The sequence below is a fragment of the Penicillium macrosclerotiorum genome (genome assembly GCF_028827735.1).
Source record: "Penicillium macrosclerotiorum strain IBT 26536 chromosome Unknown utg000003l_segment0_segment0, whole genome shotgun sequence".
NCBI classification, from domain to species: Eukaryota; Fungi; Ascomycota; class Eurotiomycetes; order Eurotiales; family Aspergillaceae; genus Penicillium; species Penicillium macrosclerotiorum.
Genome location: NW_026643083.1, coordinates 2,257,216 through 2,270,219, shown reverse-complemented (window position 1 = coordinate 2,270,219; position 13,004 = coordinate 2,257,216). Strand labels below are relative to the sequence as shown.

The window sequence follows — 13,004 nt, the reverse complement described above, 5'->3', positions numbered from 1 at the left end:
TCGCGGACTCGCAATTGACCTCTCCTGAAGACGACGGAATGTTCCCCGCTTGAACACTAATTTCCTCATCTGGCCGAGCGCTCAGAAAGTACCTGAGTAGTGCTGAATCCTCCTTTTTTGGCTTCTTGGAGAGACGGCGGACTGCTAGATGGGGAAGAACGGCGCCTCGTATTGCGGCCCCACCGTCTGTTTAGCTCGGTTGGCCACGAATTGGCCTAGAATGCCCGTAAAGGGGACTCGTCGTCGAAGTATGGGGTGGTAGACAGGTTGTGGACAGCACATTCTACGGATGTGGATCGCGCTGCGAATCCGGCCGATGATGAGCAATGGAAGACAACTCAATCAGGGAGTTAGTGGAAGGTGAAGCCAAACCAGAAAGAACGAGAAAAGAAATTGGAAAAACCCCCCATTTTTCAAGACGAAAAACATAAATATAGCTGAAAGTATCCGTGGATTTGCTAGAAATCACAATCGACTTGCACAGTATCATAATTCATACACTTCTCCCTCTCGCTTCAAAACAAACCTTCATTCAACCAACATGTTGGGCAGCGTGCTTCCCTTCAGTGAGGAAAATGCGGACCGCGTTAGCGAGTACTGCGAGGAGCGATCGACTCAGATCCCGAACGTCTTGGCCGATCACTGGGACTACACTCGGTCCAAGTTCACCGATGCTGACAAGATGTCTTCGCGCCTGCAGGGAGCATGGATGATCTTCACTGCTCGGGACCGCAAGCCCAAGCGAGGTATGAATGTTAAGTCCAGAAGAACATGGGGACGACCAGTCACTGACAGAAGTAGTCCTTGAGATTGGCACATACAGTGGATATAGTGCTATTGCATGGCACGAAGGCACCAAGGATACCAAAGCTGAGATCGTCACCCTGGAGCTCAGCCCCAAGATGATTGCCGCCTCTCGTGCTGCCTTTAAGAAGTTCAACGTTGAGGATCGCGTGAAGCTGATTGAGGGTCCTGCGGATCAATCGTAGGCCGTATTTGTCTTGAGACACCCGGTAGAGTGCTGGCTAACCAGAGCAGGTTACAAGCCCTGGATGGCGAGTTCGACCTCATCTTCGTTGATGCCAACAAGGACGGATATGCCACGTACGTCCAAACTATCTTGGATAGGAAGCTCCTGTCACCGAACGGAATCATCCTCTGTGATAACGGTAAGCAATTGAAGTTCCTTTAGCGATGCTCCGGATTGCGATCTAACTTAACAGTCTTTGCCCGTGGTCTCTCTGTCGGCCCCGATGTTGCTCCCTGGCTCAACGATCACGTTCGCCCATACTGGCTCAGCTGTGGCCAGGCTCTTGATGAGTTCAACACTCGCCTGGTCGATGACCCCCGTGTCGATGTCCTGATTCTGCCTGTTTTTGACGGCGTGACACAGATTAGATGGAAGGACCCCAGGTCCCGAGATATGCCGAATTAAGGGTGTTGGACTCGGGGAATGACCGTCTTAGATCGTGTGTTGCCAATTGGGTACTAGAGCGAGGTCCATGTAACTAAGCAGCTTGAAAATCCACAATCCTCATTTTCCATCTTAGCTGGATTCGGGCATACCCCCAAGATAGCATGAGTGGCTCGTCCTTGTTAAACTATAAATCCTGTGCATCCCTTTGAGCTAGAGTGCGTGGAACACAGCTCTCACAGATATCATTCAGGGATATAAAGGAATTCAGCATGGCCAAAAGCCTAATCCAATTGTCAAACGCTCATTCCCCCGTTGAAGTTATTGAGCATCCCATTCCATCCATCACCGGTGATGATCAGGTTCTTGTCCAGATGGCAGCATCTCCAGTCAATCGAGTCGACCTCATGACGCTGACGAATCTCTATCCCGTAAAACCACAGTACCATGTTGATGACAAACCCATTCCTGGGTTTGACGGGTGCGGAATCGTGCTTGACTCCTCTTCGCCTGCCTTTAAGAAGGATGACCTTGTTCTTCCTCGCATTCTAGGGCTGGGGACCTGGCGCACACACGCTGTCTGGCCAGCATCATCACTTTTAAAGCTGCCACGTCAAACGCCCCCCTTGTCTGGAGCATTGCTGCGGTCCGGGGCGTTAGTGGCCTGGCTTCTCTGCGAAGAAATTACCCCGCTGACGGCCGGAGACTGGGTCATCCTGTCGGCGGGCACGAGTTCAGTCGCCCAGTTCTTTATCCAGTTTGCCCGGTTAAAAAGAGTCAATACCATCCTCGTGGTCCGCGACAGGGCCAATATCGAAGAGACACGAGGGAAGCTGCTGTCCCTGGGAGCATCCTTGGTTCTCGCCGAGTCAGAATTGGCCCAAGCGACCGAGGAGACCCTCCCAGGGAAAGTAAAGCTGGCTCTGGATTCTGTGTTTGGTCAAGTCGGAGAGGACCTGGCTAGAGTGCTGTCTCCGGGAGGAAAGTTCGTGTTGGTTGGAATGCTAGCAGGGCCCAAGGCGAATATCTCCGTGACCACCGGCCACCTTTTCTACAAACAACTTTCCTTTCTCCCATTCCGTAGCTCGGAGATTCTCAAAAGTATGGGCGATGAGCGGGCTACTGCACTCATTCAACACGTTGCGACCCTCCTGGCTGGTGGCAGTGTGCAGTTGCCAGAACTTCATTGTGTCTCCTGGAATTCAATCAGTGATGAAGAGTCGAAGAAGGCCCTGGAAGCAGCACAGAGTAAAGAGGTTGGATATAAGAAGACAGTCTGGCTATTTTAGTCTGAGTTACTATAGACTGTGGAGGGAGGGGAACGGGAGGGCAACTGAATCTATTATCAGCACAATATTATCTGCATCTTACTAAAACCATTATATTGAGTGTCACCAGTCTATCACATGCATTAAAGCCACTAACACCCACTTGCTTTCCCCTCTCGGCATACCTGAATAGAGAAATATCCTGGGTATGCAGATATCACATTTTGTCTCTCACATTGGTATCTGCCAAATATACTTTCTCCCAACCTCCCCAAGCCCATACCAAAGAATAGAGAGAGATTGACAGAAAAACAAAGTCTGCTTAAGTTGAAATATACAGATTTAGTCAAACTCACTATGCTGCGATAGCCACAGCATCTTTGAATAGTTTCCGTTGCTAGAGTTCAACGTTAGTAAAAGCCGCAGTATCGAGCCAGGATGAATGGCACTCACAGTGAAAGAAACCGAAACCACCAAGCTCACGGCTGCCCCTACATACACAGGGATGAATACCTTCTGCAAAGCACTCACGATTACGGCAATGCAGCTCGTTCGCAACTCCTCTGGCAGGGAACGGAAGTAAGCGCCGCTGGTGCCCGAGATCGCCAGCTGTAGCTCAGAGCGAGACACGTCGGGAAGTAGGACCATGAGATTGCTGACAGCTTCGTTAATGAATACAGCACCGGCAATGGCCAGGCCGAAAGCAATGCCACCTAATTGTCCTGTTTACGGGTCAGCGGAACTCAGCTTATTTCATTCCCGGCTTGGGATGCCCTACCAAGCATCATGTAGCTAATACCATAAGCCATCTCGGCGGGGGGTACGACGGCTTGAATCACAGCATAGCCGGCCTGGATGAAACAGCCAGTTCCTATTCCTAGAATGACCTCAAATCCGTAGATATTCGCTTCGGGGGTATCGGGTTGAATGCGCGCTACACCAGGTTAGAATTGATGAATTCGTCGGGGAAAGAATATTGCACCGCCTGGAACTTACATAGCAAAACGCCACCGATAAGAGTCATAATACTGCCAAAGATATACCACGGTTGGAAGTAGCTGAAGCGAGACATGAGATGTCCATTGGCGAGAATAGAGGCGCTGAGCAAGAAGATTAGTGGCAACAAGCGAACAGCAGCCTTGATTGCGCTGTCCCCCCTTGTGAACTGGAAATACAAGGGTATGTAGTAGATGGGAATAAAACCGGCGGTGTTTACAGCTGCGGCACAGATAAAGAGGAAGACAGCATTGATGTTGCGCAGAAATTGGCAAGGGAAAATGCGATTGCTCAGGCTGGTGAAGATGGTCATGCCTTGCTGTATACCAAGTATGATGAACAGGACGCCCGACACGACAAATAGAGCGATGATCTGTCCGCTGTTCCATTCGTAGAGGGCACCGCCGAAGTTGATTGCCATAATCAGGGTGATTATGGCACCGATGCTGAGAATTGTTCCCACCAGGTCAAATTCCCGCAGCAGCGTTGAAATCTTGGTTCCGGCACGCGGTTTGAAGGACGGAAGGAGGAAGAAGTAGATAGGAGCGAAAAGACCGGATACGCAAAGGTTGATGTAGAACGCCCAACGCCATGTTGCCGACGATTCCACGAAAGCACCGCCAACCACAGGGCCCAGAACGGTTCCAATTCCCCAAACGAGACCTCTACAGCAACTGTCAGTATGCGGTAACAAAGTTGCTGGTCCTTGCTGAGGTTCACCTACACAAAGCTTAGATATCCTGGTCGCTCACGGTCGGAGGTGTTGACGGAAAGCAGAGTCATGACACCAAGATACATGCCATTGCCTCCCATCCCAGCCAGGACGCGCCCGACGATGAGAGCATCCATGCTAGGCGCGGCACCGCAGACTGCAGAGCCAATGTTGAAGACGGCAGACGAAATGATGTAGAGCCATTTAGCATCGAACAGACCGTAGAATTTTCCGAACGGAAGGACGACTGCAGAGCCACCGAGCAGGAATCTGTGATCACAATAAGCGGCGGCCTTGATTCTTGAGGAGAAATCTAGGGTCATACCCAACAGAAAGCCAGGGAAGCTTGACGACATCGCCAAACCGATTCACGGCAGTCTATAGTCCGGTTAGCTACCGCCCATCTGAATTACAGCTGGACATTCCTACCGGGGTGATGTCGGCCACTACTGTATTGTCTAGGGAGTACAGGAAGATGCTCGACAGAGTACTGATCACGACCAGAAACCACTGCGAGTTGTCAGCAACCTCGTGCGAGGTGAATGCTCCTCATTATATCTCACCAAAACTCCATGAATATTCCGAGGCGATGCATCTGGGTCGGCGGCTACATCGGCCTGTTTTTCCTCTCCCTGCGGATTTCCTTCCAAACTCGATAGCTGATGGTGATCATCGATGGGATCCGTCTCCTGAGGCTTTTCGAGGGATGAGGGTGTGGACGACATCGCGAATCGTAGTCGGTGGGAATCCCAATGTCTGGTCACCAAGAACAATATCTTGCAGTCTCAAAGCAATAAGTATAAGCTATGTAGCTGCAGCGAAGAGACGGACGCAAGAGCTATAAACCCAGCTACAGCTTAGAAATCAGAGCAGCTGAGTAATGTCAGGGGAATGCGTTGGTTTGCTTTCTTCTCTTCTCAAACAGTAGCATCTCTCTTCTGCATGAGCTTTGCTTTGTTTCCAAATCATGACTCGTTTACTGTCCATTGTGTAGGGGTGATTCTCGGGAAGTTCCCAAATAGGAAGTTCGCCGAGCCTCACTCAAGACGGACGCAGCAGAACATTAGCGCCTCCATCTCCCCCCAACCACAACGCGAATCACGAAGAACTGCCATGACTCTGAGAGCTCTGGTAATGAATTTGGTAATGGGATGTAGGAGATGTGAAAGAAGTTGACAATTTTATATAAATACACAAATATATATATCTATGCTTGGGTGAATTCCTAGTAGAGAGACACTATTACTGTCCCGATTCCCGCACGGAGGCCAAACATACGGCGCTCAGCAGGGTTGTTGCCACTCTTTTCTCGCCTTGTAAGGCTGAGGCTTGATGCATCTGGAAATCATCACGCCACTGGTCCACTGAGCAGATTCTGAACGGACTTCCTCAAGTGAAGCATTCATGGCTTGCAGATGGGGGATCTACGGTGGGTTCAAATACGGTTTAATGACAATGGTCAACACGGCTGCTTACGCGTGGTGCAGATAGTCAGATAACCAAGATAACGTTGAAAGTCCATCTATGTAGCGGTTATAAGTTATAGCTCTTCAGCTGCCTGTCACCACCTGCTTCAGATGTTCCTCCAAGCCCGGGATCTCCCCGTCAAGATCGATCCGCAATCCCTTGGTAATGCGCGCAATAAGTACATAAACCCCAAGCACCACATACACCTCGACGAGCTCCTCCACACTCAGAAGTTGTTTAGCTTGATTGACGGTGTCCTCCTCATTGTTGTACGTTGCAAGCTGCTCGTCAACTAGTTTGAGGATGACTCGATCGCGGGGAGTGAAGATCGGCTCGGCCTCCACGCCTTCCTCACCCCGCCCAGCCGATCGCTTGAGAGCGTCTAGTTTCTCCTCCGCCATGCCGTTAATGCGAGCTACGGGGGCATTCACATCCCATTCGTATTCCGCGTCTAGCACCGCCGAGATTCGGAGTACCACTAGTTGCCAGTCTAGGAGGGGAAGGATGCGCGTATTGCCGTTAAAGAATGCTGCGTAGACACCCATGAGACGCGGAAATGAGCCATGTGAGTGGCCGAGGAGGTGGAAAATGTTGCGCCGGTATGGGAGGTGGGTGATGGCCGCAGCCACTTCCTGGGGAGCATTTTCCAGCTCGATATAGGGAACGAGGCACTTTTGCGGATCGGTCATACTGACTCAGGGATCGGACAGCGAGAGAGAGATGATGCTAAACCCGGCATCTTGAGTGAGGCCTTTTGTAAGCTCCATGGTGGACAGCTCTCGGCGGGAGAGTATCCAAACGGTGCTTTCTACATAGGCCGCGATGGCTCGAGGCGGGTCCCGTTTGAGAGGGTTCGCACTTAATCGGGACTATGAGCACCTGAAAGGCAGTGGACACCTTGATCAGGACGACAAACCCGCTAGCACGTGAGTTGCTGCATCCCTTCTTGGGAATTTCCGTTTTGGGCCACCCCGAGCTGTCGCCCTGTAAGCAGGTCGATTTGTCAGCTGCTATTGAAACTGCCAAAAGTACGACTATGTTAAAGTAGTGGAAATCCATAGTAGACTAGCGGACTGGCGGCCAATTACCAAATAGGGAGCTGCATTGCTCAGCAACGCGATTCCCAATCAGGCAATGAGTTGCTCTTGTCGCCCAGACTCCCGAAATGGGAGACGCCCAGCGCTGCCAGTTGAGACTCCGCAATCTTCCCCGCACAAAAGGAGCAGCACTGGACACGGCATGCCGCCGTGCCACCTTATTCTGCCTCTCGGCCCGAGGCGAAAACAGGCTTGGATATGACATGACACCACTAGTCGAGTGGACCATGCACTATGAGGAGGGGAAGAGGAGTACCTAATTCAGACATGCCTCGTTGGATCATCAACCGCAGGCGACCGATCTCTGTGGCAGGGACCAGAAGGGCTGGCAAGAGGAGGCCAGATGGTGACGGTCGAAAGTCAAAAGGATGGCGACTTCGCCCATTTTATGGAGCGACACAAGTTCCAAGTGGGAGACTAAATAAAACTGGATTTCTTCTATTCGTATTGTTGATTGATTTGGTGTATATTCGTATTTCCAACGCAAAGAGAGACTTGAAGCTAGAGACGCGCACAAGCTTGATCCTCGGCCCACGAAACCAAGATGAGCTCGACCCCAGAAACAAGTATCCTGGCCGAAGGAGCCCTGGGGGCCTGGCGATATGTCCAGCTGCACCCATGGTGGACCGCTCTCGCCGTCCTAGTCACTCAGTTAGTGTTGACACGCTATCGAGATGGCTTGCGACAGATTCCCGGCCCGTTTGTGGCGAGTTTCTCGAATCTGTGGAAGCTGCGGGCAGTCTGGAATCAGAACATGCACCGGGAGAACGTGCGTGTCCACGAGGATTATGGCCCCATCGTGAGAATTGGGCCCAACCACGTTTCGGTAGCGGATGCTCAGAGCATGCGCGCGATTTACGGTGTCCAAAATGTGTTTCGAAAGGTACATCGCTGGAGTTCCCGTCAGTATGGGATTCAGCTGACCAACTGATCCTCTCTTTAGTCCGCATTCTACCCCCTCGCGGAAGCCATCTACCGTGGCCGATTCCTGCCGACGCTGTTCACCACAGAGAGCAATGAGTATCATATGAGACTCAAGCGCGGAGCCGTCAAGGCATTCTCTATGGATACCGTGGCGGGATTGGAGCCATACGTCGACAAGTGTATCGCCGTGCTCATCACTCGGTTGCGGGAGGTCACGCAGAACGGCAAGACACCAGTCAGTCCTGTGGCATGGCTCCAGTACTTTGCCTTTGACGTGCTGGGGGAAATCAACTTCTCCAAGGACCTCGGCTTTCTGGAAAAGGGCGTGGATGTCGACAATATCATTGCCGCGATTGGTGGCATTCTCACCTACGTCTCACTGGTGAGTACGCTGGCGTTGAGCTCCGTGACATGTTGGGGAGCGATGACTGAATCGTGGTAGATTGGGCAAATCCCATTGGCACATAAATTCCTCCTGGGAAATCCACTGTTACCGAAGCTGTTCCCCGCCATCGAGAAAACGAACCAAGTGCTGCAGTTCTCCTTGGCCCAGGTGGAGGAACGACAAAAGAACCCGGTAGAGCGCAAGGATCTCCTCAATCGGCTTCTAGATACGCATCGCACGGATCCCAATTCCTTGACTGTCGATGAAATCATTGCCATTACCACCACGAACGTGTGGGTTTTGCCCTCTTTCTCCCCCACCCTCACTCCCATTGGTATAGATGAGAATACAACGCAGCTTGGTTTCTGACCCCGTGTGAAATAGTATTGCCGGATCCGACACGACAGCAATCTCTCTTGCCTCCGTCTTGTATCATTTGAGCAAGTACCCCGAGACCCGAAAGAGACTGGAGACGGAGATTCAACAGGCCATTGACGAAGGACGAGCTTCAAACCCAATCACCTATGCCGAAGCTGTCGAACTTCCGTACCTGTAGGCTTTGTCCCTGCCTGAATTCCGGCGCCCTTCTGGTATTTGTTTTTTTAATGCCCATGCTAACTTCCACCATCAAGAACGGCCGTTATCAATGAGGCTATGAGAATTCATCCGGCAACGGGATTCATTCTCGAGAGACGTGTTCCTGCCGGTGGTATCACGCTTCACGGAGCCCATCTCCCAGAAAACACAGTCGTAGGAGTGAATTCATGGGCAATCCACCGGAACAAAGAGATCTTCGGCGAGGATGTGCATTCTTTCCGCCCCGAGAGATGGACCGAAGGCGACGAGGAGGCGATCAAGGAGATGAAGCGCAATTTGTTTACCGTGAGTAACTCTCCATCCCCGATGAATTCTCTTTTGCTTTATGGCTCTTGTACGGCACTGGGAGCTGACCAGAGAGATCAACAGTTCGGATATGGCCCTCGAAGCTGCATTGGCAAGAATATTTCCATCTTGGAGATGTGGAAGGTGATTTTCGAGCTGTATCGCCACTTTGACATTGATCTGGCGACCGATCAGGAGTGGACTGTGAATGGGACCTGGTTTACCACCCAGAGTCAGATTGAAGTCTATTTCAAACCCAAGGTTTGAAGTACCAAATATTACGAAAGATAATGGATGAAAGACAATGATGCACATGCATGTCAGTCTAGGTGTTTTCCAACATACAGATAGATGTACTGTCCGGATAGCAAGCCAGGATCTAAGATAGCCACTGCGCTGTTCCGTGGTGACTAGGGCAGAAGACAGACATAAGATAAAAAGGCACAAGAACGAACGGTAGACACAACAGAGGTACGTTGGTTTTTTTGGGGGGGGAAACCACATTAAAACGGGGTCATCACATCATAAATACGGATCTATCCAGACATCTATGGATGGCTAACAGCGAAAAGCTGCAAAACCGCCTGTAAGGAATTATCAATATCAGACGCAGCGCGGCCCAGCCGGATGATCATCGATTTGATCTTGGCCTGGCGGGCTTCGCTGCCGGTGATCTGGCTGGCGTTGCCGACGCGCATCAGCAGCGCCCGGAAATTCCTCACCTGCAGTTTTAAGAGCACACGGATCATGTGTACCTGCTCCTCTGTAGAGTACATGGCGGGGAAGTCCGCTGAAAATAACTCGGGGTTACAGTTGGCCTTGCCGGCCGCGACATGCGAGGACGTGCAGTATAGTTCACCCGATCGTTCCGTCGAAGATAGCGAGTCCGAGCTGGCCGAGGTTGACTGGTCACTAAAATCAGTGAGCCCCGAGATCCGCTGGTTGGCCTTTTTGATGCGCTTGTGGATGCACTCGAACATCTCGGTCAGGCGATCACAGATGATTACCAGGACGGTATGCACGGTGGGGAGAAACTTGCACGTCACACAGTCCAGGGGTTTGTAGCACTGGGAGATGATCCACTTCTGGAGCTGCAGCACTTGGCCCAGCGACAGCGTCGTGATATGGAAGTCGTCGTCGTCTAGCTGCTGCACCACGCGGACAGCGTTGTGCATGCAGGAACACCCGTCGCTTTTGGCTCCGGGGCCTGTGGAATCTGTTGCAGGATCCACCACGGGATCCGCCGGCGGTGCGCGGGGATTGGAATTGGGGAAATCCTCCATCCATAGATCGCGAATGACGGGTTCCGCCGCTGGCTCGTTGCGGGCCATCAGGGGGTCGAGCGCGAAGGCGCCTGATACATTGGGTCTGGGTCTGGACCCCGGGGGAAGTGTTGGAGATTTCTGAGTCGTATCGAGCACTAATTGTGTGTTTTTGCTTTCGTTAGCCGAGTGATTGACAGCCGCGGAGGACGCCGGTCCCTCACTGTATGTCCATCGATGGAGGTCGAGCCGGGTCGGTCCCGCCCCATATTGCTGATCATCCGGATTGGAAGAGTCGTACGAGTCAGCGGTTCGCGAGTTCAACCCGTTGGCCAAATTGGCCGTCTTGAGCTGAGTTGTTGACCCGCTGAGCTCCTCGATGTCCATCAGCAGATGCGACATTTCGCTATCCCAGTCCACTGCCGGGGGGTTAGCGCTTGCCCTGTCTGTCAGCGGAGACGGCAACATACTGTCGAACAAGGCCTCCCTCTGCGATGCAGGGGTTCGCATCTGGCTGGGCGCGTGGGGGTCCACCGCCTGCGGAGGACTGGGAGACTTGGAGAGAGCGGGTGGCTCTGGCACGGAGCCGGTTGCGCGGATCGCGGGCGGGCCGCGTCTTTGACTGGTCCGTGAAGTTGTACTGGAGATGGACCCGTTGTGATTGTGGGCGGCATGGCTCAGGGTCTCGGTGGAGGGAAACACGCAGGCGATCAATTTGGCCCGGCATCTGTCGCAGCCGCCTATGCGGCCCGTACATCGCAACTGCAGGGCGAAGGGAGTAGTGAGTAGAGAAATGTCGAGACGATGGAGAACCGATGTCAAACGTCGGTTCTCCATCCTGGGATCCGTTCACCATCTCAGATCTCGGGAGCGCTCACCTTGCGTGACTGACACTGTACACACGCTGGCCGTCGTCCCAGCCGCAACCGACTTGGCTCCTGTCCCGGACTGGCCCCGCGCGACGCGACCTGCTCCATCTCCGTATCACCATCACCACTGGGACATTTCAGCGTAATGAACATGGTGGGGGATTCGGGGATCGCAGGCGGGGAGCAGGCGGGGGAGATCTTCGAGGCAGCAGGACGCAGAACCAACAGATCCAACAGATCCAATAACTGGGAGAGTATACCCACTGCCTTTTGGTCTCTTTCGAGTAGTAATCATCGTGAGCCGCATGAAGCGGGGGACAGGGGATTTTGCCTTTCTTTTCTCTCCTCTTTCTTCAGATGAACAAGATGGAACCCAATCGGCGGGTGGCGTAATGCAACTTCGCTTACGGTTCTCGCATGATCGGGGCGGATCTGCCGATTGGATACGAGAAAGACAACACCACGGATCCTCCCAACGGTTCCCCCTTGTCTGACATTCTCCCCGTCGCTGTGAATCCTTTGGACGATCCTGGCCGGAAGGATGGATGGACACTGTCTAGCCCCAAAGCTTAACGCGGGAGCCCAACGGTGCGCCAGGTGTGTGGCTGCCGCCGCTGAGGAGCTGAGAGAAAGCTGGCGCATCAATGCTGCGATGGGAGGGGAGGAGAAGGCGAAGTGGGAAGACGAAGCAGCAGAGAAAAACTGCGGGACGAGACCAAAACAAAGAAAAAGACAGCCAGTCAATCGCCAAATGGGGAATTTGACGGGGAAAAGACGCCGTAGAAGAAGCCTTTACCCGCTCACGTAGACGATGAGCAACCACCACCGCCGGCTCTCCTTTTCCTCTCCTCTTCTCTTCCGTGACTCCTCCATGGAGATGCGAGTGACCAATATACAGTCCTAGCTGCATTGATGGTCTCTTTGCAGAAATCGGCCGGGAACGCACGATGACCAACCAGCCCCCCTCCCTGCCCGGCGACGGCCTCCAGGATGGTACCATTATCAATAGTCTGTACTAATGGCATGCACATCGCTCCTGCTTCACGGGCTGGTGCCGGGGAATCTCCAATTCAGGACAACCGTGATATTTGGATTCGCCCTGATGGTTCGCGCCTAGCTCCATATAGACCAAGCCGATCACACCATCGAAACCTGGTCAATGGCTGGGCGGCACACTAACCTCCTATATCGTGCCCCGCTGCGGGAATACCCCCGGTAGATCACTCACATAACCCACATTATACGAGGATGCAGATCTTTCTCGCGCTGCCCGAGGTTCGTCCTTTGGGGAGGCAAGAGGGGAGCGAGGGTAAGGGAAAGAGGAAACCATGAAGAATGCCCCGATCGCAGGGCTGAGAGTGAGGTCTAGAGCTCCCAAACGCGTCTGCAACCCTCCTGGCCTGAAATTCATTCCTTCTGATACCACTGACTCCACAAAGTTGCGTTGTACGCGGGGTCGGTTACCCCACCCGAGTCACAACCCAATCCGACACTATGACAGGACGTTTCCTAGCACCTGCGATTCCTCTCAAGGTGGTCTCCCACTGATCGAGAGGGTGTCTGGGCCACTTGGATTCACAAGATGCTTTATTTTGTAGAGATATTTAAAATGATACCATCCAGAAACCTAAACCCATACTCTTTGGAAAGGGCCACTGACTGGCAGGGGTGTTCTCAGTTAACTACTAAGCTAAGATCGGGACTCAATCTAGAAGGGACGAGGTACGA

The 13,004-nt window shown here is 52.6% G+C and overlaps 6 protein-coding genes across 6 annotated transcripts; 3 read left to right on the top strand and 3 right to left on the bottom strand.

Annotated features, from left to right (window-relative positions):
- Window positions 1-541: 541 nt before the first annotated feature.
- On the top strand, window positions 542-989 carry N7462_003704 (O-methyltransferase; the record flags this gene model as incomplete). Its single annotated transcript, XM_057075430.1, has 2 exons — window positions 542-746; window positions 802-989. The coding sequence occupies 2 exons, from the start codon at window positions 542-544 to the stop codon at window positions 987-989; spliced, it is 393 nt and encodes a 130-aa protein (XP_056934935.1).
- Window positions 990-1,686: 697 nt separating this feature from the next.
- N7462_003703 (MDR family NADPH-dependent oxidoreductase) lies at window positions 1,687-2,703 on the top strand (the record flags this gene model as incomplete). The annotated part of the gene is made up of 1 exon (XM_057075429.1): window positions 1,687-2,703. The coding sequence occupies one exon, from the start codon at window positions 1,687-1,689 to the stop codon at window positions 2,701-2,703; it is 1,017 nt and encodes a 338-aa protein (XP_056934934.1).
- Window positions 2,704-3,037: 334 nt separating this feature from the next.
- Window positions 3,038-5,115, bottom strand: N7462_003702 (putative MFS drug efflux transporter; the record flags this gene model as incomplete). The annotated part of the gene is made up of 8 exons (XM_057075428.1): window positions 3,038-3,079; window positions 3,136-3,404; window positions 3,461-3,616; window positions 3,679-4,343; window positions 4,403-4,660; window positions 4,716-4,768; window positions 4,820-4,900; window positions 4,954-5,115. 8 exons carry the CDS (start codon window positions 5,113-5,115, stop codon window positions 3,038-3,040), a joined length of 1,686 nt encoding a protein of 561 aa, XP_056934933.1.
- An 825-nt stretch (window positions 5,116-5,940) lies between these two features.
- N7462_003701 (uncharacterized protein) lies at window positions 5,941-6,546 on the bottom strand (the record flags this gene model as incomplete). The annotated part of the gene is made up of 1 exon (XM_057075427.1): window positions 5,941-6,546. One exon carries the CDS (start codon window positions 6,544-6,546, stop codon window positions 5,941-5,943), a length of 606 nt encoding a protein of 201 aa, XP_056934932.1.
- A 952-nt stretch (window positions 6,547-7,498) lies between these two features.
- Window positions 7,499-9,412, top strand: N7462_003700 (cytochrome P450; the record flags this gene model as incomplete). The annotated part of the gene is made up of 5 exons (XM_057075426.1): window positions 7,499-7,837; window positions 7,898-8,260; window positions 8,321-8,556; window positions 8,648-8,815; window positions 8,896-9,412. The coding sequence occupies 5 exons, from the start codon at window positions 7,499-7,501 to the stop codon at window positions 9,410-9,412; spliced, it is 1,623 nt and encodes a 540-aa protein (XP_056934931.1).
- Window positions 9,413-9,693: 281 nt separating this feature from the next.
- N7462_003699 (uncharacterized protein) lies at window positions 9,694-11,244 on the bottom strand (the record flags this gene model as incomplete). The annotated part of the gene is made up of 1 exon (XM_057075425.1): window positions 9,694-11,244. One exon carries the CDS (start codon window positions 11,242-11,244, stop codon window positions 9,694-9,696), a length of 1,551 nt encoding a protein of 516 aa, XP_056934930.1.
- Between the last annotated feature and the right edge of the window lie 1,760 nt (window positions 11,245-13,004).